We start from the raw sequence: 23,911 nt of genomic DNA, 5'->3' as shown, positions 1-23,911 counted from the left end.
ACTATCTTTCATATATTAAAGCTGTCCTAAAGTCTGAAAAAGTATAAATTTAAACTGCATATATCTGAAGGTGCTTTGAAATAACAGTTCTTCAGATTACTGAGTTGTCATAGCAGTATTCTTCAACATGAGAAATCCCTTAAATGCATACGGTTTGGTAGTTCTCATCACTGGTATTTGTGTTGGGGTAAAATGAGAGGGCATTTTATGCATCTCCATCTCCCTTAATAAAATGCATTTCAACAAGGATCAACAGTTAACATAGCAGCCAGTCTAGTTTTATTATACACTTTTGCTAAACGTTTTTCACTAACTGTATGTAAGCCTCACTAGCTCTGGTATATTTTTCAGTAAAGACCAGACTGACATGGTTTTTGCATAAAGGAAATTTATACAACACATCTGTATGCTGCTGGCAAACCTAGATTTCCCAAAATATCAAGTAAAAGTCAATCCAATTTTATTTGTTCCAAAGGCTGTGAAAACCAAACTGTTACAAACTTCCCTGTAAGCCAAACAGAGAACCAGATGATTTTAGATATAGTCAACGCTCAAAGTGTTCTGATGGAGTAAAGGGGAGGAGAAAAATAGTGTTTTCCTCCTAGAACAAGCTACCCTTCCTTCCATGGAGGGCATTTACAATATTCAAAAAAAAAAAATCTACACTTTTTTTTTTTTTTTTAAACAGTTCACAAACCTGAGATTTGTTCGTGTTGCTGGATGTATTGGCTGTTTGGCTATTTTGCGTTTTCCCACTTGACTGGGAGGATTCCAGTGATACTTCTTGTGACCCCACTCTGTTTGTGGTAGACTGACGACAACTCAATTGTTTAGAGGTTTTGCAAGGTGTTCCATCAGAATCCTTCAGGAAAATTTAAAGTATTAGTGATTTATTTTTCCCTCTTAAGAATAAGTGAACTTTACTTAAAAAGAGACCCAGCAATAGAAAAAATGTAAAATGTGTTTATTTTATTAGATATTAAAGCTGTTTTAATCTAGAATTCTTTCCAAATAAAAAAAAGTATTGATGCATGTTCCAGTTTTGAGATTTGTCCTTTATTTGTTCATTTTGAAATAGAATTTCCATTCTAACAAATGTTTAGACTTTTTTTTTTTTTTTAATGTATATGGCTTAGGGCTACCAGTCTTTTGAAATACAGTTTTCCCAGAGGAGAGAGGGCTAAGCAAGTTTGTATCTACTGTACTCACTTTCTACATGTGTTTTGCGTCAAAAACCACATTGCAGTTTACATAGAAAATTGCATAAGAGGTAACATCTTATGCAAGTTTGGACTCTGGATAAAAAAACAAAACAAAAACCACACTAGAATTCTGAGCTTTCCAAATGTGATCCATGCCAATACATGTAAGAAAAAAACAGAACAACAAAAGAGTCCAATACTTACTACATCGCTAGAGCTGGACAATGTAGAAGATGATGATGATAAGGGACCTGATGAAGAATTTGAAGAATGTTTACTAAGTGTTTCAGAAGTTTTATTTCTAGGTTTTCCCAGTGCTTCATTCTCTTCAGAGAGATTATTGTTGCATTTGTCTAGCTGCTGAGTATCTACTATCAAGGTTACTCCATTACCTATCAAAACCAAAACAGAAGCATCACCACGTGGACTGCCAAAATGTTGCATACTTATATATACAGTCAGATATTATACATCTGTTACACCCAGCATCACATGTACAGGCATCTGTGCACATATATACTTTTTAATACATGAACACACGCAAGTGCATGTGTTTGTATCGCCTGCAGCCAGTACGTTGGAGAGGGGATGGTCTTTTCACAGCAGGGTCCCTCGTACACTGAAAATTACCCTGCATTACACAAAGTTCAAGATGGAAGTTAAAGAGCGAAGGCATGGAGAAAAGCAGTAACATTGCTGAGACGTGCTGTGTAAGACTGTTTCATGACATGCTTCAACAGCACTCAACTATGTAGGTTTCAATACCGTTGCTATGTGTTCAGTGTTCAACAGCTCCCAGTGTTCTGCTGGAGCTGCTGGGGTCACAAGAACCCCAGATAGTCTGGTTACTTTGCATGACACCCTAAACTGAAAACACTAGATACAGAACTTTTATATCTCAGGGACTGTTACCTTAAGAAAATAAAAGTAATAAAAAGAATCAGAATTTAAATCTAAACTACATCTGGAAGGTGACTGCTGTAACTATTACCATTACATTTCTAATATGGTTATTTTTATAACCCTGTTCTATCTCACAAGACATCTAACATCTAGGAGTTAACTCTCCTTTTTTTTACCCAGAAACTGGTACCCATGTAAAAGACTGTACTTTTTTTGGACATATTAGAAAGCAAACATCAAGCAAGATCAGCTATAGAAGGCGTGACTAATTTGTAGTGAACTGGCTTTCTGATAAATTTATATCATATATATTAGGTACCCCATTAGCTACATTTGTATACAGAGTTTAATACATACATTGTATCAGGCAGCTAAGTATTACTGGGCCGCTTGCAGGACTGAACTGCGGCTGACTGCCATTACCAGGTGGCCACCACAAAAGTCCACAGGTTAATAAAACAAAAATAGTCCACAAGCACATCCCATTTACTGGGAGCGCGTGGAAAGCGACTTACTTGCTAAGTGCTTTAAAAACAAACAGGCAAACACCCAGCCTAGCATAAACAGCGGGAATCACCATATCACCTTCACTGATTAATCTCTGGTAAGAGTATAAAATTAATTGATAACTTCCAGACAGCACATACACCTGCACAAAACAGGGTGGCAACTGGCTAGTGGGGTCAGAAGAAACGTGTTTTAAATATCGTTTCCCTAGACAGAAAACACGGTTAACTTAAAAATGAAGAATAAAAGACCAGTGAAGGGGTAGGATCTAGTTTTCAATTGTTATCCCTATTAATTTTTTTTTTTAAAACTTTGTCCACAATTTAAGGGCAAAAGAAGAGTGACAGTAACTGTGTGTGTAACCTAACTCAAAAGTTTTTTAAAAGCTTCCTATCGTAAGCTAGAACTCCTTTAAAGACCCGTACGCTGAGCAAATCTATCACAGTAAAATAAAGATGCTGTGGTACAGTCTTTTCGTTCTTGTACGACTCTAAATTGTTCTGGATGAAGACCCATAAGAAAAAGTACATCACTTCATCAATTAACAAAAAAGGTAAAGTTAATACATATTAAAATGCATGCACTGACTTATGTGGGTCAAAAGCAACTAAAGTAAAAAAAAAAAAAACTACATAGTTCAAATATGCACAAAGTTTCCCATTGTGCTGCCATGCTTAGTCAAATCTTACCATTACACGAAGACTCAGTCCTACTTTGCATTCCCCACTGCTTTGATATCCAGTCTCTGTATGTGGCCACTTCTTGTGTCACTCTAATTATTCTACCTAATATACTGTAAACCAAAACAAACAAAAATTAGCTTTAAGTACACACAAATATGCGCAATGAATGTCTGAATTTAGACTTATAAAGTTTACCTTTCAGTTTCGTTGTTAGGATAATATTTAGCTATTGGGGAAACTGCGTGGCTCAAAACAACGTAGGCATAATCAAAAGCCTGCTTCACTTGCATGGCACCGTATGAACTCCTCCCAACATCATTACCTTAAAATAAGAATACAGTCAGACATATACAACTGAAACCATGGTTACTTTCAGACAGGGGATAGTTACATATATATATATTTTTTAATTGCTCTTAAATCCCAAATCACTACAGTCATGTCTTGTAGGATACAAAAAGATTAATGAAGCATAACTATATGAAAGAGCTTAGAAGACCTAACGATATTTACACGTACAGAAGTCCAAGACAGTAATTCTCCAGGTAAAAGTGCAATATATGAAGAAAAAAAGCATGTACTGTGTATATTGCAAATAAAACTACTATTCTGGATGACATTTTCACATCAGAAATGTTATCAGTTAACTCTTTTTTTCCCCCAAGAACAGCACTGTTATGCACCATTTTAGAAGCCATCCACTTATTTCAATATTCAACCTTAACAGAACATAAATGCAGTAATATAGAATGAAATCACTTATGTGACCTTAAAAAATTAAGCAGGACAGCAGGCATTAGAGTACACATGTATCCTAAGGTGCAAAGGTGATGCAGGCAGGCAAAACTGTGAAAGGGATCACGCGTATATACACGTACATCGAGCCCATTCTACTGCATCCTTATTGCTGTTCTCAGAGTAGACACTGAAGTTTTCAGTATGCCTTCCCACATCCCGCCTCCTGACTGCGGTACAGGCACGCGCTCGGATGGCATCGTAACTGCTGCTAGGAACGCATCTCAAAGGAAGGCATTTCCTTCGGAGAGCGTGTTGTGCTCATATAGAGTAATGAGGTGTTTCTGTTTTGTTTGGGGGGGTTCATTCTAAGTTATTCTGTGGTTTAACTCCATTGGACTATGCATTTCTATAACTTTTTACTTAGTCGGTATGTTAAACCTTGGCTCATGGGGATACCTGGCTGTAACGGATCCTCGATATACAGCATTGATGGTCTGTAGCCATCCAGCATGCTTTTTTGTACTTCATCCTTGGCAACATAAGAGCCACCATCCTTTATTCGGATTCCAGTCTTCAAATAATTGAAGTGACGTCCATACAATTCAAAAAACTCTATTAAAAGAACACCGTAGTTGGCATTGGGCATGCAGGCATCTTCCCTGGGATGCAGCTATTAAGAGGAGGGGGGGGAAAAAGAAAAAAAGAAATCATTTTCGCAAGACTCCAAATTTCAAGTGCCTCTAAATCCTTTTCTGTTTATTTTTATATTCTTTGCTATTTCACAGCTAACACATCTAAAATAGTAATTTTCCTTAATAAAACAGTTCTGATAGTGCCTTCTTTTAATGATGCAGAACTTTTAAAAACCAATTGTCTTCTAACAATATGGCAGGCAAGTATCAATATTTTCATATTTAGAACTTTAAGATGAGTAAGTGAACTTCCAGTGCTAATCACAGGGTTTGCATAAAAAAGCAAAGATGAGAATCAATTTGAACTTCACAAACCTGGGTTTGTAATAAAAACAGGATTTTAACATATGCAACTATCTAAAGGATCCCCTCTACCGTTAACTATGCAGCCTGAGAGAGGATGAACTGGTCTGTAGTTGATATAAGACTTGCCTGGATATGAGATTAGTTTTTGCAAATGAAAATACCATTAGTCACAATAAGAAAAAAACTGAGTTGGGAGATTTTCTTACAAAAAGATGCGTGCGCTGTATTTGTTTGTTTTTTAACTCAGCAGTCAAATGAAATAGCACTCAGCATACATTGAGCTCCACTTCAGAGCTTCAACTTGAAAATACTATATATTAGAAAAGTAGGTACATTCATACACACAGTTACGCAATGAAATTTAGTACAAGAAAAAGTGTTCATAAAGCCAGAAAATGATCAACTATTTCACATTTTTGTAATCCCCCCAACACAATACAGATTTACCCCATGCATTTTATTCTCTTAGATTTACATACAATGTTTATTTGACATTAGCTTAAACACCTAACCAACCACAATTCTACCACACTCATTAAAGCACATACAGTATGTATGACCTGGAAAAACAAGCATTATAGGGGACAGCTGCATCTAACACTAACCTATGCACCTTGTTCTAATGAAATTACACAATAGTTGAGCTATTTTATCAGCAACGACGCATATACCTGATCTGACAAACCAAGTGATGTTCACAACAACTCGCTTAGTACCAAAAAATGGGAGAAAGAATAGAGAACAGACAGGGTGTGGGTGTGGGTGTGTTTTAATGAAAAGAGGGTGAAAAACCACAAACAGGATAAAATAAATTTAAAGATTGATTTAAATTGGTTAAATTTAAATTCACTCTTAATATAGTGGTCTTCACCATCAATGACATCAATAAATTTCATTTAGCTTACCTGAAGGAAACTGACAGCCATTAAAAAAAGACTATAAGAACCAATTCCACCTGTGAACACTTCATTAAGGTCCCTCTGCAACAGGAACTGTTTCAATACTAAAACTAGATATGGTAATACAGGATATTTCTGAAAAAGAAAAAAAAAAAAAAAGGGAGGTGTTAGGATACTGTGGTGAATATACACAACTGATGCTAAAAATCATACTGAAGCCGGCTGTCAGCAAGTCTCAAAACTAAGTATAATTCTAACTTATTATTTTTAATAACAGAGGAGAAGCAAAGTGCTTTGCCAGTGATCAAGACCTCTTCAACTGTGGTGACAGGTATTAACAATGGAAAAAGTTACCAATTCAGTTCCTAAAACGAAGGTGATTTTATATGAATACATAAATATGTTTGCTGTTCTCATACAGTAAAAATGAAGGGAAAACTATGCAGATACCCAAGACTATTAAAAAAACTTCCTGCTACAACCAAGGTGATATCCCAAAACGCACTGAGACATTTTCCTGCAAGTAATCGTACCTGAGGTGTCTAGCGTTCAGGTCTGTCCTTCCAAACGACTACGCCCAGAAAATACTTTCCGAAGAGCCACTACTTACCGCACGCTATCTGCTCCTTCAATACGTTTGTCCCCCTGGGCTCCCCCAAGAGGTGTGCGTAGGCCCGCACAGGCAGAGAACGGGAAATGTTTTGACAGCAGTGGGTGCCGGGGCTACGCCTGCCTCTGCACCCCCTCCTCACAGGAGGGGGGCGGCAGGAGGCCCAGCAACATCACTCCTTTAATCAACACAGAGCTAAAGAAGTTCTGCAGCATGGGAGAGGAGATGTGAATCATAGCCCCCACGATTACAAAAGATCAAAGGGAGAAGAAGAATTTCTCCAAGAACTTAGCCGAGTCCTACAGCAAGTAGAAGGTAGCTGGCAGAAGCCCTACTTACCCAAAGATCCCAAGATTACCTTTTTAAACTGTTGAGACCTTCTAGTCAGAACTTAAAAGGCTGAATATAAGAATATACCAAAATCTGGAGACAGGATTCTCCTCAGGTGTCTGTAAACCCTTAATTAAGGCTTCAGCTGCCTCAGACTTCCTGAATAATCAGATGAAGAGAAATAAACCTTTCTAAAGGTAATGCTGAACAAGACATCTCTGTTTGGTATTTAAAGTTAAGCGGGACAAAACAAGGCCTAAGAGAACGCCCTGTACATGTTTTATACAGAGACATTCCCAGGCATACCAAGGAAGTCACTTGACAAGTATTATGTCAAATTTCCTCCAAGTTAAATAAATTACCTTCCATAATAGGGTATCCATTCGCCGCGCCATGTCAGTGCTGAGCGCAGCCTCTTCCCTGCCACGCACCACTTCCGCCGCCTGTACCCAAGGCTGGCTCTGATGTGGCCCACCTGCGTGGCCTTGGCCTGGGCTGCCGGGAAAACAGCTGCATGAAAAATAGCTGCCACATGAGGAGCCTCACCAGGGCCTCCTCACACTGCATGGGAGCTGCTTTTCATCTCACCTGTGGCCTGTGCTACAACACGGCCCTGCCTGCGTGCTGCCACGTACCCTGCCGAGGCAGACGCTGGCCCGCTGAGCCTTGCCCTCCTCGCGCCACGCCTGGCTGCCAGCCGCCGGCCTCAACTGCTCTCACCAGACCTGCTCTGCTCTGCTCTTCTTGCCCGGGCACCGTGGGACGGCACCCTTTGGCGGCCAGGACGCTGCCCCTCGCCTGCCCTGCTGTTGCGTGTGGCTCACCGCCCCACGCAGTGCAGCCCACCCTTGCTCCTCCCTGGCCCAAAGTCAAAACAGCCTGTCCAAAGGGTTAAAAAGTCTGAGTAACATACACAATGCTTCTTTGGTTCAGACTCTCAAAAGAGAGGACCATTTCCTACCTTGAAATTAAAAAGCCCAGAGACAGTTTTGGGCGAGCACGTTGGGCTTTACGGACATCCTTAGAAATAAGTTTATAAACACAGTACAACAGAAACACAAATATGGCCTGACGGCCCATCACGGTGCTGCCCCAACGCGCTGGACGTGCACGCTGAATTTAACTATGACATTTCAAGTAGGTGTCTTGCGACAAAGAACCTTGGCATCTTCCTTCTCCGATAGTGAGCTAACTAGTGCAGAACTAACACTTGTCTTGATTTAACAGAGGACCACTGGCCAACACAACTGAATTCTGTTTTTCAGATATAGGCTGAGAAAAACAAAGGTCTTTGGACCCCTCCACCCTTTTACTCTGGAGCACAGATGCTAGAGAAGGCTACTCGAGCACAAATCGAAGCAGAAGGCTTATACAATCACACAGATGAGACCGTGAAGACAAATACTCAGAAAATCCTACTGGAACTGAACAATTTCAGTGCAAAGATTTTTTTTCCCCCCCCTCTCTGTTCTAAGGATTAAAGGAATAGACACTGTAGAAGCAGAGTGAGCTACTTCCATACTTGCTATTAGGCCTATATAAAGGAACTGTGGATTAAGAAGCTGAAAGCTATACATCCAGCTCATCAGCAACTGAAACTCCCAAATAATGTTGAGGATAACTTGCAATACATTAACATTACCAAAGCAGACGTACCTTACTTCTAGGCCTTACGAGTGAAAGTGCTTGCTTTACTCAAGAGATTTATGGAGTCTGCTGAAGGAGTTTTACTTGTCTAACTACAGAAATACTTTTGACTCTCCCGCTCTGTATTAGTTTGGTTCAAAAAACAAAATAAAGCAGAGAAGTAATACCCAAACACTTAAATGAGACTGAACTGCACTTCATGTATCAACACAGAACGTGCAGATCCAAGTAAAACTTTCTTTTGGCTTTATAAGACATTTACCATATACGCCCAATGCACTGAATGGGGGAAGGCAAGGAAGAGAGTATAAAGATGCTTCAAAACTTTAAATACAAAAACACATTAATCCTACCAAAATGAGCCTATGTATGAAACAAATAGCTACAATAGCCTCTATGCTACACCTATGGGTGGCTCTCTGGGCAACATATTACTAAATCTAACTTAGTTTAGTTAATTGGCATTTGTATGCTGAAACAGTATTCAAACTAGAACAAGATTATTCCTACTTTTTGTACCAGTGTATGGTATTACTAACTTTAGGTTCAAGGAACCTCAGCTATAAGAGCATAACATTCAAGACTGATGTTAGTGCATTTTTTCCATTGTTATTGTATCATTGATCTTCTCTGCATGTACCCTCGCCATGTATTTTACTGTCTTCGTGCTCCTTAGGGCAACATATCTAAAACCCAAGAACTTCATAAAATAGTATGGCAAAAAATAACAGAGCAGAGTGAATGTGTATCGGTAGCGAGGATGCAGTCTAAGTAAAACAGAGAATCTAATTAAGACAAATATTCAACTCTCTAATTCTATTAAAATCTTGCCTAACCTTGATAAAATCTTTGATGAGCTGGGCTGCTTTAACCCCATTTTGCACATTAAAGCTGATGTCAACTTTTACTTCAGTGAAGGAATCTGTCAGTTTAATAATAGGTACCTGCCAAAAGAAAGAGAGATTAAGTCAACACACATTTCCAAGTCACGCTTGGTTTCATTAATAATGATATGCACCAGTAAGCTGAAGTGTTTTATGGGTTTGTAGAGAGAAGGTAAATAAAGAAAACAGGACTCTTGTCTATTTAAGAACTCTCTCTCCTTGCCAATCTGCTAATATAAACTGTGATTTTTTCAGCTCATAAAAGCTATTTTCAATTTACTATACTGTTTAACAAAATGTAACACTTCAGCTTCAAAGCGATTTATCTCACACTGTTTTTTGGAATCAGTTTCTGGTGTAGAAGTACAGCTGTAGTGGAAAAACAAACACCAGAGGGAGACAAACACTTACGAAATAAAGATACACGGTTACAGACTATACTCTTAAGAGAGCAAAACCTAACAGTGATTCCTTATCAAAATCATCCTTAAACAAGAACTGCAAAGTACTGAGGTGACTCTGTACAACTCCGCCTCAGTGGTTTCCAAATTAAATCTCTCTACTGATAAGAGTCACCAGTTAGACTTGTTTCAATCCCAGCACTCTTACACGCTCTAACAATTAGCCTTTTCACAAATGCTATTATGAAATGAATCCTATCTTGCAAGAAATACCATTATGTATTTATACATGATTGTACTTACGACGTCAATACGAAAACGTATTATGTCTGCTTACTTGCAGTTTAAAAAAAATTTATTTGTGCACAAGCTCAGCCCAGAAATTTACAAGTTGGATCTAATTCACCTATATAACCACACTTAAAAGCAAGCATATGTTGTGCATCTGAGATTTTTCTAATGGAATAAACACTTCCATTGGAGCTTTATCAATTACTTTCACTGTAATAAAAACATCACTAAATATTCTAGTTTGAGTGTATATGCAAAGCAGTTCCTGCTTATGAAAATTCATCTGTTTAACTGAGATCTTTCCTGGACTACAAATTTCACTTCGAATAAGGAAATACACTCTTTCCCCAAACTTACAGTTGCTTTATCTAAAACCTTTACTGAGTTTTCATCCGCAACGTTGTGCTTTCTAAGAGCTTCTTCCAGGGTCCAAAGAGGTAACGTCTCCCATTTTCCAAACACAACTAAGTCAATATCACTGAAATGGAAGGAAAAAAGAAATATTGGAATTAAAAGACTGACACACTTCAGGACAACTGACATCCACACATAACGAGAGGAAAGCTGATGGATTATAACTTAAACAATTTATTCTTAATTTTCTTAGGCGAGGGGTGGCGGCGAGGAAACCCTTACGCTTAGGGATACACAGGATATTTCAGATTACCAAGGGTAGGGGACAGACATACATACAGATCAACTGGGTTGCCAAAGTCAGAGGTTAGTCTCCTCAGGCCACACTGTCAGCAGAGAGGGATCAGCTTCTCCAGAGGGTGATTCAGAGCAAGAGATGAACTTGTTGTGAACTACCACCTTTGGGCTGTATTAATCAGTAAGGTTGATTTAACAACCTGCCACTGAAAGGGAAAGTCCTGTTCACCCTCCTCCACTCCCAGATCCTGTCCTTCTCCTTTACTCCAGGTCTGGTAATTGTCTAACCCACAGTAAGGCAATTCAACATACTGGCCTGGCAAACCTTCCCCCACATCCCAACCATGCTAAAAAACAAAATCAGCCGAAAAAGCCACCCTCTGGGGCTGATTTCCTGCCACATAGTTGCTCAGAGTTGGTTTTCTGGGTGATCAGAGCACCAAAAGTGGCACACGGCAAGCAGCTGCGGTGTAGTGCCAAGAACAGGGAGCAGGGAAGGATGAAGGACAAGTATGGCAACTTTGACTTCAGGAAACAACAGGCGGTTAATGAGATCAAACCATCTAATTAACTTCACTCACTAACTCAGCTCCTCAAAGGAGCACTTCCCTCCCTCTATATTCCCCCCACCATGCTTCCGTACCTCATTTGACTATAAAGGGACCCGAGACCTTATCTCAATACCTAAACTCAAGTTCAAAACATGACTGGTATCCAAACCAAAATCAGCCTTTGCTGTCTTCACTTAGGGATCCTGAGCTCATTCTCTTTGCTCCCCTGACCTTTTTTTCCTCGATTTCCCCTGCTTGGCTAGGGAGTGCCAAGGAAGAGAGTACAACCCTGGAGTTACACTAGGAGGCTACTTCAGCAATATGGAAAACTGCATGATACAAAAACACTAGGGAAAAAAAAACCATCCACAGCAGTTAGGAATACTTCCTTTCACGTAAATTTTACAGGTGTGCCAATTCAAAAATAACACTGCTTTAACAACCTCAAAGCGTTCAAAGCACCTACAGCTTCACTAGACACAACCTCTCTTGCCGACAACTAGTGTCGGCAACAGGCAAGTCCAGCACCAGTTCAACTGCATACCATTGAGCTGACAAGGACGAGCAGCATTCAGCAAGTGGCAGAAAACTACGCTTCAAACCTGCTTGGAGAGCAGGTAACAGTGCTGAACACTTCTCTCCTCATCCACCTAAATTAAGTTAGTGCGAAACCCAGTGCTGATGTTGACTGCTAACAATAGCAGAGATTTTTCTGATGCACACCAAGAACAGAAAAAGCAGCTCTGTTATCACCTTGAGTATACATATTACCTGCAAGATAACACAGAGATCCAGCAGCTGAACAACCATGCATCGAAATCTTCAACATCAGCTTAAGTAAAAGGATATTAGACAAATTCTAACACAGAGCAACAGAATTAGAAACACAGCGTAGGTCTTTCTGAATTCAAGATCTTGAAATCTATAGATTAGCTATACAGGTACTGAAGAGTGAGGGAAAATTATGGCAAAGTGAAGCTTTCTTAAAAGGTAACACTGAATGAATTACAACTAAGTGAATTTTGGTTGATTTTGAAGTTGTTGAGAAGTACCACTATAGGAAGGGGGTTTTGGCGGGGTTTGTGCATGTCTATGTGGTTTTAAAGTATCTGAAGTTGCTCTCCTCCAAAAACTCAGCTGCAAGCAGGAAAGGAAGTATATGAAGCCAAATGGACAACAGGAAAGTATTTTGAAACTAGCGTTAAAAAAAAAAAAATCAGGCATATATAGTAAAGAACTCTAGCTATCAGTCACGTAAGAATACATCTCTTGCATTATCAGCATCCAACCAAAGTTCAATCAAACAAATTTAAAATAACAAAAAATGGTAAAGAAGGCCACATGTAAAAAACTGAAGTGTATTTGCAGGCCTTACTTTCCAGAAAAACACTGAGCTATTCAGCTTTTCTTGCAACTCCTCAGATAAATACCTATCTGTACAGAATCTTTGTTCATCTGACAGATGTCTTCTTTTCAAAAGAAGATGAAACAACTCAAGTATCCCTCTTACTTGTAGTCAATACTAGGTATTAATTCCTCATGTTCCCAAAGAATATTTTGGAATACCTACAAAACTGAATTCAAGTGTTAAACTCATTTAAATAGGAGGAGGCTGAAGTTATCCTCAGCAGCCATTTAAGCCTTGTCATTCTATTTCTATTTTAACTGTCAAAAGTACTTACAATTTCTACACAGAACATTTGGGTATCATTCAGGTATGACCTTTCTTTATGAAAATTAGTAATGGATTTTGAAAGTAGAGGTTGGCTATTGTACAGGTTTCATAAAAGAAGACTGAAGGGAACAAAACAGAGGTGTATATGTAATCTATGTATACTATTTTTATCTTCATTGCTAACATTAGAATTAATAAGATAGTATTAAATGTTTTGATTTAGTCTTGTGCAGAGATGATAACATTTAGCTTTTCTTAAGGCCAACCACTTGTTTTGGGTCAGTCATTTAATGAAGCCAAAACACAAAATAAGCCTCTATGATAATGATTACGACTCCTGTATTATTGTTAACAGTACTAATTACTATATTTCCATACATTTGGCTGAGTATTAATAGCTTAACATTTTCTTAATTTAAGCAGCATACACATAAGCAACACAAATATTGGGAGATATATCACTACAGGGGTACAGGTTCCACAGGGCATCTTTTTCTTGTAGAGAATTTACATTGCAAAATTACCAACCTTGTAGGCAAATATAAACCAGTTTTAAAACTTCCAAATATCTGCACCTGAAATACAAGAACAGGGTATTAGAAAAATATTTTTTTCAGGCTTCAGAAGTCACCAAACAGATTCTACTAAGTAGCTTCTAAAGGTTGATTATTGCTTCCCTCCATTGGTAGATTTTGGTATTGCTTAGCTTCTGTTCATAATGTGCATGTTCTCTTCTCTGCTAAGCACTTATATCTTTGTTTCTTTATACCACATTAGAATCTTCCTTATTATTTCCCATGCAAGTATAGATAATAACGTTAATAACTTTATTGATTTTTCTATTACAAATCCTTCTTTTTAATATAAGAATTTTCACCAGGACCAAATTCAGCAAAAACTATAAAACAAAAGATTTTAAAACACTGAAGAACGACAGAAAATAAAAAACAGCATTACTTAAATTTATTTTTTCTTTTCATGTCTCAAAATAGAATCTTCAGTTTTTAAACGTATTTTTCTAAATATAAAGATTAATGTCTTTCAGCACATTTTTATACTTACAAGAAGGTTTTTAAATCAAGATACAATCTTTTCTGAATTATACAGCAGTTAGCACAATTTATTTCTGCTTAAACTAAAAAACAATAGTTTCAGAACTTCTCACATCACACAGGTTTAGTTTATTGTGCTGGGTTGTTACTAGCACTAGAGGTTTAAGCAACAAAGTACCCACTGCAAGCTGTCCAAACCCACGTTCTCATTAACTTAGCCAACACTCATGGGGAGGTCAGACTCATGCACTAACTTTGGAAGGGGCACTGGGGAGACTTCAAAGTAAAAATCTCTACACATTCGGACTAACTGTCAGCTAGACAGTTTTCTGATGTGTTTCCTGGAGCCACCTTACAGAGGTATGTACTCTGCTTTAATCAGTCTCATACTCTACCTCAGTTTCCACTGATATAAGTGTCAAGTGACCCACTTCTTATACCTTTCCCTTTGGGGACAGGAAAAGAAGGAAGGGGAAAAATTAAGCTGTTTTGCAAATAAGTGTCTAGATAGTTTAATATAGATTCTAAGCAGCAGCACAAGTGCTCCCTCTTGGTTATTTTACATCATTTCACACACTCCAACAAAAAGTACACACTCGCAGTACATTTGTTTTCAAAAGTTCATAGCTTCTCACACTAAAAAAGACTGCAAGAGATGCCAAAGGACTAGTACCAATATTTTACTGTATCTCGACAAAAGTATAAAAGTACCACAGAACTAAGAATGTAATAACAACAATGACCGTTTTAACCCACAATAATAATAAAAATCTCCTCTGTCAGTCAAACTCTTTTTGGTTCAGCCAAATCATGATTTATTTCACCACCAAAAATGTCTTAAAAGTGCTTCTGCACCAATAAAAACAAACACTATCCTAGGATTCTGAGAAATCCAAATACGCTTTCACATTATCAAAAATAGTGTTCAGCTGAACCGCAAAAAGAGCCTTTATTGAATAAACAGGCCTGAAAGCATTCATAAACTTACTGATACAATATATATGACCTTTTCTGAAAGGAATGAGACAACATCTGCTATTGTACAATAAACTGGAGTATGAGAAATACTGAATTATTATAAAAGAAACCCACACCCACTCTTCAATCCCTCTCTCATCAAATCTGGAGAGATGGAAGAGTGAGGAAAATAGAATGGAAATTTTAAAGATTTTGATTTATTATCTGAACAGGACTTAAGACTGCTGTAGCTCTGTAGCTATTTACATCTTTAAAGTATACAGTACAGGATACTATTTCATCATGAGAAATGTGAGCATTAGTTTTTGCAACGTGCTAAACACTGCTGATTATATTTTCAGTTTATGTAGATCAAGATATACGTTTGCATTCATAGGAAAACTTAATCCTTCACAATACTGTAATGGACTACCTCTGTTGCTGTGTGTTTTAATTAGTACTTATCCTACATTTTTGCAAACCTGTTCATGATGAAGTCTGAAGTTCCTGAAGGAGCTTTAATTATGGCATGTGTCCAAATATGTCCTCACTATGCACAATAGATCTTGAAAACCCACGCAAGCTTGCAAAGTCCTTGCTACCAAAATCCCCCCCGATCAAAACCAAAACCTACCCATAGCCAATTTAAATTCCTCTTTCCTTTACATGATTAAGTTGAAACACTGAATTTTCTAAAGTCTGTCAAGCTAGAGTTAACCTTTCCGCTTCTTTTACTACTTCCAACCATTGTATTTTCATAACTGAAGAGCACAAGTCATGCAATATCACCTCTCTTCAGGTCTATGTGGCCATGCAACATTCAGACACAAAGCTAAGGACATTATGACAAACGTAACCTATGTTCCGCTGTGCAGCTACCTGTATGTTCAATACAAATTTTAATATTAAACTACTCAAAAATCTTTGACTTAAAATGTTGTCATTTAACATTCTAGGTTGTTCAGTTTAAGTGTAATTAAAGCCTTTCCTATGGTCAGAGCCTTGTTTGCTGATGCCAAGAACAGTTCTCACTTACTAGGAATGTTTCCTTCTAAGCACATTCCCTTGAGTAAGGGAGCAAACGACACAATTACACAATTGCTAACTTCTATAAATAAAGTAACAATTTAGGATACCTAGTTTTACCCCTCTCCATCTGCTTTTTCAGCCTTTTCCTAAGTGGAACGAGGAAAAAACATGTATGTGTAAACACACACACACACACACACACTGCACACAATTCAGTTCGGTTCATCAAGCCTGATTTACTTTTCTCGGCATTTGATTTTTATAGCATGAGTATCTCTTAAACTTGAGTGCTTTTGTGAGAAACTGAAATAAACGTGTATGATTAATTTCAAAGTTTATTTTAACTGGATTTGCTGCATCTGTGACTCAAAATGAACAGCTTAAACATTAACTTATGACTGTGCACTACAGCTAAAGCTAAGGACATTGGACCAAATACCACTCCACCTTCTCAGAGCACATACTCAAAACTTAAATCTTAAAAGTAGCTAAACCAACACTGATTTCCAAAAGGTTAGTGATTAACTCAAAAGACTGCCAGATTACAACAAAAGATTGTCAAAGTTGAACACAGTGGAATTCAGCAGTTCAGATTCTCAAATAGGTCTGTAAAATAAGTATTAGAAAAATGGCATTTCAGTAACTCCCAGGTTATAACCTGACATACCGTCATCACTGTTCAATTGCCTTCTAGCCTCCAGAAAGCAGAAGGACATACAGGTGGAGAATTCTTCCTCTACACTTCATAACAACCCACAAAACACAGTTAGGCTCAGAAGAGCCGCTACTGACTCGAGAAAAAAAAACTGGAATGCTCTTGCTCTCCACCTTTTCAAGAACAGTGAAGAAAGAGGGTGATGGCAGTTTTAATTGGCACTAATTGAAAAGTGAAACCTCAACTTTCAGCTGCACTTTTGGTACATCTTCTAAGTGATGCTGCAGCTAAGCCTAGTGGTCAACTGTCACTATGTGGCTAGCCCTCATCGCTGTGACTGCTGAATCACGTTCGACTTGTCCACCAGGACCCCTAGGGCCTTCCCTGGGAAGCTGCTCCTCCATCATTCATTCTCCAGCCTACACTGTCACTTGGGACTATGCAATCTCAAGTGCAAGACTTCGTTTCCCTTCGCTGAGCTTCATGAGGTTTCTATCAGCTCGTTCCTCCAGGTTGCCAAGCCTCTCCGAGTGGTGGCCCAACACTCCACCACGTTAACTGCTCTCTCCAGTCTGGTATCCTTCATAAACTTGGCAAGGTAGCGTTCTGCCTTACCATCCAGGTTGCTAAGGAAGATGCTAAACAGCGTTAGCCTGAGGACTGACCCCTGAGGAACGCTACTTGAAAGTCTCATTGGCAGCTGGTTACAAGTACTGAGCGCTAGCTTTGAGCCCAGCAGACGAGCCAGGTTTTAACCCACTTTGTAGTCCGCCTATCCAGGCTGCATCTCTCCAGTGTGGTTATGCAGATGCTATCCTGACAGGATGATGACTGGATTTGGTAATGAAGTATTTTGGTATTTTTATAGACACTTGGGCTAGGAAATAAAATAATATGTATTATAATGACAAGAATTAAAAGATAAGGGCTTGTAATTTGCTTCCTCTTCTTATAAAGATTATGGCTATAGAAAAACAACTTTAGTAAGTTACATAAAGAGTATTTTCTCAGAGGCCCAAAGACTTGGAGGGGGAGATTTAATAAATAAAAGACCAATATTTAAAAGCCTAGTACTTCCAGGTTGCGTACTACAAATAGTTGGAATATATGCATCTCAGAAAGCCTAAGTCCTTGTGTCCCATTCAGGGTGTTAATAGTAACAGAAAAAGATCTCATAGCAGTAAGTTCATTCCCCCATTACACTAAGTCCATAGCACGTTAACGTGTCTACGAAACACTGATACCCTATCTAGGCTGAAGCAATCAGTTATTTTGATGAAATCACCTACTACACCTACTACGAGACTTTGGCAGGGTACATCACATTAAGGACTGCTTCATGCTTGCACTGTTTCCTATATTATCTCCTGTTACACTGGCAACTTGCTGTTCCTGCTCTTAGGCAGAGTCTATAACACTTACCTTGGGTCAGAGGGAGAGCTATACAATTCCTCTGAAATACCTTAAAGTCTCTGACACAGTCCGCTTAGAAAGGTTATTACTTTCCCTCAAAGAGGAAATGACCAGGTAAGTGTTGTATTGACTGTACCTATCCTTTATAACTATACAAAGAGGTCTGAGTGGAGTGTGCTCCTTCCTATTTATTTTATAAATCATTAATACTTCATCCACAACAACTTGATACATATGGCTTATAGAGAATTCCAGTAGCCATATTCTGCCAATTTCCTAAAACATGTTCCCAAAAAACAGATGGAGAAGATCTGAAATGAATAGTGGATTAAAGTCACCCATGCCAAGACACTATCTTTTACTATGACAGGGTCAAAGATCATTTCTGATACTATAAAGTTAGCTGTTCAAACTTGGTTTGTTGTTTTGGTTAACAGAGCCTTATTTTCAGCTACTGTTATCTATATATAGATGATTAGGGCTACAGATCTGTATTCTGGAAATGAATACCATTTTTGTAGACACAATTAAACTAGAATTCAATATATTTGAATAGGAAGAATTAAAAGATGAGAGCCTGAGTTTTAACGTAACTTCTCTAGCTCTCCTTTAATCAAAGCTATATTTGAAAAAGCATAGTTCTGCTCAGGAGAAACTTCGTTTTGACTAACCAAAGCCCTAGCAAAAACCTGTCTTATGTGGAGAAGGGGCATCAGTGACGTTAAGTGCAGAAAAGAAATCTTGAGACGACTTTCTTCATGTACAAAAACGGATTCCTTTAAATTTTTAAGGTGTTTCATATATTTGCCCTTTAAAAATAGTAGGGTCTACACAGCATGGCAACAACGGCATTCTATCTTAATTGACTTATCGAAGATTATCTGTAGGTCTCTGGACTAGAAGTCCTGCTACAATCATTTGCAGTCAGCCCATGAGTTTCCTTCCACGGTCATGCCTGATGATTTCCCATCAACCTTAACAAATAAATAAATATTAATGAAACCAAACATTGCCATATCTTACGCCCCTTCTTTGGCTACAGTAGGTCTAGCCTGTCTTTGTTCCCAGGTGTGATATGAAGTACTGAGCTATATTATTCTAGAAATAAAGATCACCTCACTCATTTGACCAGAATGCTATTTTTTTGGAATGTGGAAGAATAAGCAGTATTTTCATTATTCAGTGTTCACAAACAAAACAGTACAGAACGTTGGTTTTATATTTTAACAGCTAGAACAGTATCCTACTCACATCTGCATTAGGCCAGAGCTCTTTTATAACATTTTCTATCCTGTTCACCACTTCCATCCGCATTCTCTCTTCTTCAGGTCTGGGAGACATATACTTATAAAAGTCAATGATTTCTTCATGGAGACTAAGAAAAAAAAAAATAATAATCAGGAGGGGAAAAAATCATACAGACAATGAAATAGGAGCTATTGTGTCAAACACCCTTTTTAGGCTCCTAGTTAATTATTCAGTTAAGGGACAGTTTAAGAGTAGCATGCAATTAAAAAAAAAAAAAATCCAGATTCGCACTTAGTAAGGTTTAATTTCAGATTAGTTTATGCTAAATTGTGTCATAGTTCAATACTCTACTGCATTTGCTAAAAAAACGGGGAAGCAAAACCAAATCCAAGTAACTTCAATTCACAGCATAAGTCACACAATATATATTAATGTCAGCATTGTACATAAGTGTTTCAATCTTCTACCACGAACGTAGCTGTAAGCTCAAAGTACACATTAGTGACAAGTTTAAACAGAAGGTTTTCAGCCAACACTTTAGTCAGCCCTTTGGCATCAGTTAGGTAGTTTCAGGCGTCGCTCTACGTTCAGTTATCAGGCTTTTGAAAAAGGCGTTAGTAATTGTGCCAGTACTAGAGCTAGAACTGCTTCTTTCATTGTTTTAGAGACAACATAAACTAAATACGCATCCTCTCCCTGTAACAAGAAAATACATAATACATAAACGGCAGTGGCTTAAAAGAATATGTGATTGACAGACAGTTGATCAGTACATTTGAGAGATGTGAGTTTACCATATCATATGTGCTTCTCAGAGTCAGTAAGCTATGTTTGGATTGCCTATGATTATAGTTTAAGTAAAAACATCCTCATATACTGCCACAAATCTCTATGCTTCTGTAATATCATAAACACATCATCATCTTAACTATTAAAAAAAAAAAAACAAATTCAGATTCAATCCTTTAATTCCTGCAAAATTAAGTGGAACTCTGGCACAGAGTAGCTAATTTTTTTTTTTTTTTTTTTGCAATGATCATTACAGTAATAGGTAGTTATTTTCAACAAAAAGGTATTGTTTTCAGTTAACAAGTACAAACATATCTTGCCTTAAAGCTCCAAGGAACCATCAAAAGAGAGCAATTTATTAAGAGTAAATCCTTAGATGAGATGTGCAATCTAATACTTTCCCATTGCACAGACATTTATTTAAATTAGCTGCTAATAACTGGAAGCCGTACACAGGTATCAAAACACATTAAAATATCTGAAAGTTATGTTTAACAAGAGAGCAGACAGAGCTCAAGCCATCTGCATTATGTTCGTCAGTACCGCAGCGTTATGAACAACAAACTTCCTTCCCTAAGGGACTGAAGAATAAAATATTTACATGACCTATAACTGAGCATTTATTGGAATTCAATCCCCCACCCCCTGCTTTAGGGGAACAGGGATAAAAGCCGCCCAGCCGGAGGCGGCAGTGCCTGCTGGCTCTGGGCAGCTGCTGCAAAGAGAGCAGTGCCTCGGAGGGGTCCCTCCACGGGCAGGGCCGGGCAGATGCCCATCTAGCTGTGCTAAAATCAACCCTTAGAGAACCTTTTCCTCCTCTGACGTTTAGAGAGGGATCCTCAAAGGCTTAAAAAAGAAGCCAAAAAACACAAACAAAAATACCTCTCTACACGCACCCAAAAATGCAAAACGACCCCTTTCCTCCCATCCCTCCGCGCCACTGCCGTACGCCGGCACAAACTGTGTTCACACACACACTGTTCTCAGGTATGTCAAAGGATGTCTTCCACAATGCAGCTGTAGTATTCATACAGATAAATGCCCTTTAAGCCGTTTCAGCATTTATCTGTATGTTGTAGGAAATGTCTTACCTCCTCCTACTGCTGCTTTCTTGCTCATCTTTAAAGTTTACAACTTGGGGTTAACATATACATTCCAAAATACTACTACCATCCTTTATACAGGCATCAACTTCTTAACTTCTGGCTTTTCAGTGATCTCCTGTTCTTCAACTAGTACTTTTCCTTAGCAATCCCACTGCAGTTTAACACGTTGGTACTTTAACTGAGACAACGTTCTTTATCGCTATCCTCCTTTTGCAGAAATTTAATTCAGATAAGAAGAATGTGACAAAGGTCAAGCTGAGCACTCCAACAACTAAGTTCCCTTCCCTGTCCCCACTGCCAGTCACACATACTGAATGGCTAATTTAGTCTCTGCCTGCTTGACCATTAAGGTAACATTAAAAAAGGAGCAGCAACAAGAAGAGGAAGACAGGCTTAAAACAAACAAACAAAACCACACACATCCTAGACAACTTTTTTTTTCTTTTTTCTTTTTTTAGTAATTTAGTCAACCAGCCTACAGACCAGAAGACTTGGGGGGCAACCCAAGTCTTCCTATAATGCCTTGCAAGTTCTGCACTTCCTTTGCAGACTACGCTGGGCAGATTTACCCAAACAACAGCATAAGTTATGCCTGTGCTTCTCTGGGCCTGCTGGAACAGACTGGTTACACTCACAGTGCAGATGATGTGGCCCAGATCTCCTTTTAGCTTTAGACTCAAGAGTCAAATGGATGCCTTAACTTACTCTACATGGGGCGGTAAGGAGGCTGGTTCTTTCTGCCCAAAACAAAGAAAGATGAGACCAGAGCAGCACTTTTCATAACGTAAAAATGAGTGCCTGCATCGTGTGCCATGAAAAGCGGCACAAAGTTATCCAGGGATACGGCATGGCACAAGACCTGCCAGGATAATACCGAGGGACTATCCTTGGGGAGAAACTCATCTATGGCAGGGTACCAATCCATACTGCCGCCAGGAGTAGACCCAGTAGTTACTGCTCCTGGGCTTCCTCCCGGAGGGAGATAATAAAAGACAACCAGAAATCAGGTCCCCGAAGCGAACAAAGGACCAAAAGATATAGACAGTGCAGTTCCCTGCGCATGATTCCCTCTATTAACTCAGTTACCTGACAATCATATTTGAGATTATCTTATTATATCAATTGGTGTATTCCTTAGAACCATATACAATAACAGTGTGCTGTTTGAACCAGAGATCATTATTTTTCTAATGCATCCATTATGTAGGTCTACATCTCTTTAAATAGGAACATTCTTATTCTTTGATAGCAGTGTAAAGTCTTCTGGCACACACAAGAAGTTTAGTATGCAAACACAGAAACTTACATTACAGATGCACTGAACTTCACTAAACTATGTGGATATAAACGAAATGAAATTTAAACTTTATATTTCATCTGCTCCAATAATCTATACAGTGAAGATCACCTGTGCTGTACATAAGCACTGTATTCAAAAGGCAGACAGAAGTTGTAAAGGCTAAAGACTACACCTGTAACTGTATTTCCCTGCCCAATAACGACTGCTGCCAAGAAGTAAGAGAACGATTAATTAAAAAGCCAAGACAAACGTATGTAGCTACATGCAGATTTCACAGAAATACAACATGACTTAGTAGCGTGACTCCAATTAACGTGGAGTTAACTTGAGTTGTATTGAAAATTAAAACTCAAGGTTATTCACTGCCTTAATCAACATCTACTATAGTAGCTGTTTTTCAAAACAATTTGTTCGGATTAACGGAGTCTGTTTGCAAGAGTCTCTGGTGGAATTCTATATCTTTAGCTGAAATGAAGATCAAAGAGACCTAGAAGTTATTTCTGGCATCATAACACTATTTTATTATTTAATGCCACTACAATCATTAGTTATTTCAGATAAAAGTATTTTTAAAGGAGACTTGGTTTTGGAAGGAAATTACACTGTAATAAAGCTGACTTCACTATTGAAGGATATTTTATTTGTCTTTACAATCATATCGAAGCTACTGATGCTATTCACATATAACCAAAGTCTACTTACGAAGCTTGAGAATTCTCTGCAATGCGTAACAGCATTAGTTACTGTGTTTATTACAGTAAATAGCAGTAAACAAATGGGTCTTTGTCCTGTATTTCTGGGAATCGTAACACATGAAAATCTCTGACATTTGCTCTGAGTATGTTTTAAAACAGAGTGGTAGCTGCATAATTGCCTACCATAAGGTAAGAACAGCATGTTTTCAAGCCTTGCAAACCAAAGTTCCACGTTCATTAGAAAACACAATCTAAGTTCGATATACAGAACAGAAATAAGTTTATAGAAAACAGAAACCACTACATTTAGAGGATCATTGTGCCTGTTATATTTACCTGACATAGATAATGAAGTATCATTAAAAAAAATAACGATGTTCCACAAAGCTGTATTTGTAGCACGAGGGACTTCCCAGCCTAACACCCCTGAATCGCACGACCAGGAAGCAGAAGCCCCAGAAGAGCAATCTGCCAGATTCAAGCCATTCTGGTCAAAAGCCTCAACTTTTGTGCCAGTGCAGGTACTACAGAACAATACACATTACACTTCTCACTTACTTTGATCACACCTTGCTTTATTTCGTAACACCACTTGTGTGCTCTACATTGTGCAACTCGGGTTTCTCAAACTAGTTTACCTATGTCCAAGATACTGCTGTTCTGGAGGATGAATCTTACTGCACCTCTGGCAATCAAG

General features: G+C 38.4%; 1 protein-coding gene across 1 annotated transcript in view; it reads right to left on the bottom strand.

The window, feature by feature from the left end:
• Nucleotides 1-23,911, bottom strand: part of TENT4B (terminal nucleotidyltransferase 4B) — a 45,405-nt gene that overhangs the window by 3,453 nt on the left and 18,041 nt on the right. The window contains exons 2-11 of the mRNA XM_068956040.1: nt 19,328-19,451; nt 13,499-13,545; nt 10,451-10,571; nt 9,354-9,461; nt 5,937-6,065; nt 4,490-4,703; nt 3,491-3,617; nt 3,302-3,405; nt 1,407-1,594; nt 698-862 (exon numbers count right to left, since the gene is read on the bottom strand). Of these exons, the coding sequence (XP_068812141.1) occupies nt 698-862; nt 1,407-1,594; nt 3,302-3,405; nt 3,491-3,617; nt 4,490-4,703; nt 5,937-6,065; nt 9,354-9,461; nt 10,451-10,571; nt 13,499-13,545; nt 19,328-19,451 (1,327 nt within the window). The remainder of the gene's footprint in view (nt 1-697; nt 863-1,406; nt 1,595-3,301; nt 3,406-3,490; nt 3,618-4,489; nt 4,704-5,936; nt 6,066-9,353; nt 9,462-10,450; nt 10,572-13,498; nt 13,546-19,327; nt 19,452-23,911) is intronic.

Source organism: Struthio camelus, chromosome 10, assembly GCF_040807025.1.
Source record: "Struthio camelus isolate bStrCam1 chromosome 10, bStrCam1.hap1, whole genome shotgun sequence".
Lineage (NCBI taxonomy): Eukaryota > Metazoa > Chordata > Aves > Struthioniformes > Struthionidae > Struthio > Struthio camelus.
This window is presented reverse-complemented; position numbering and strand designations above follow the sequence as displayed.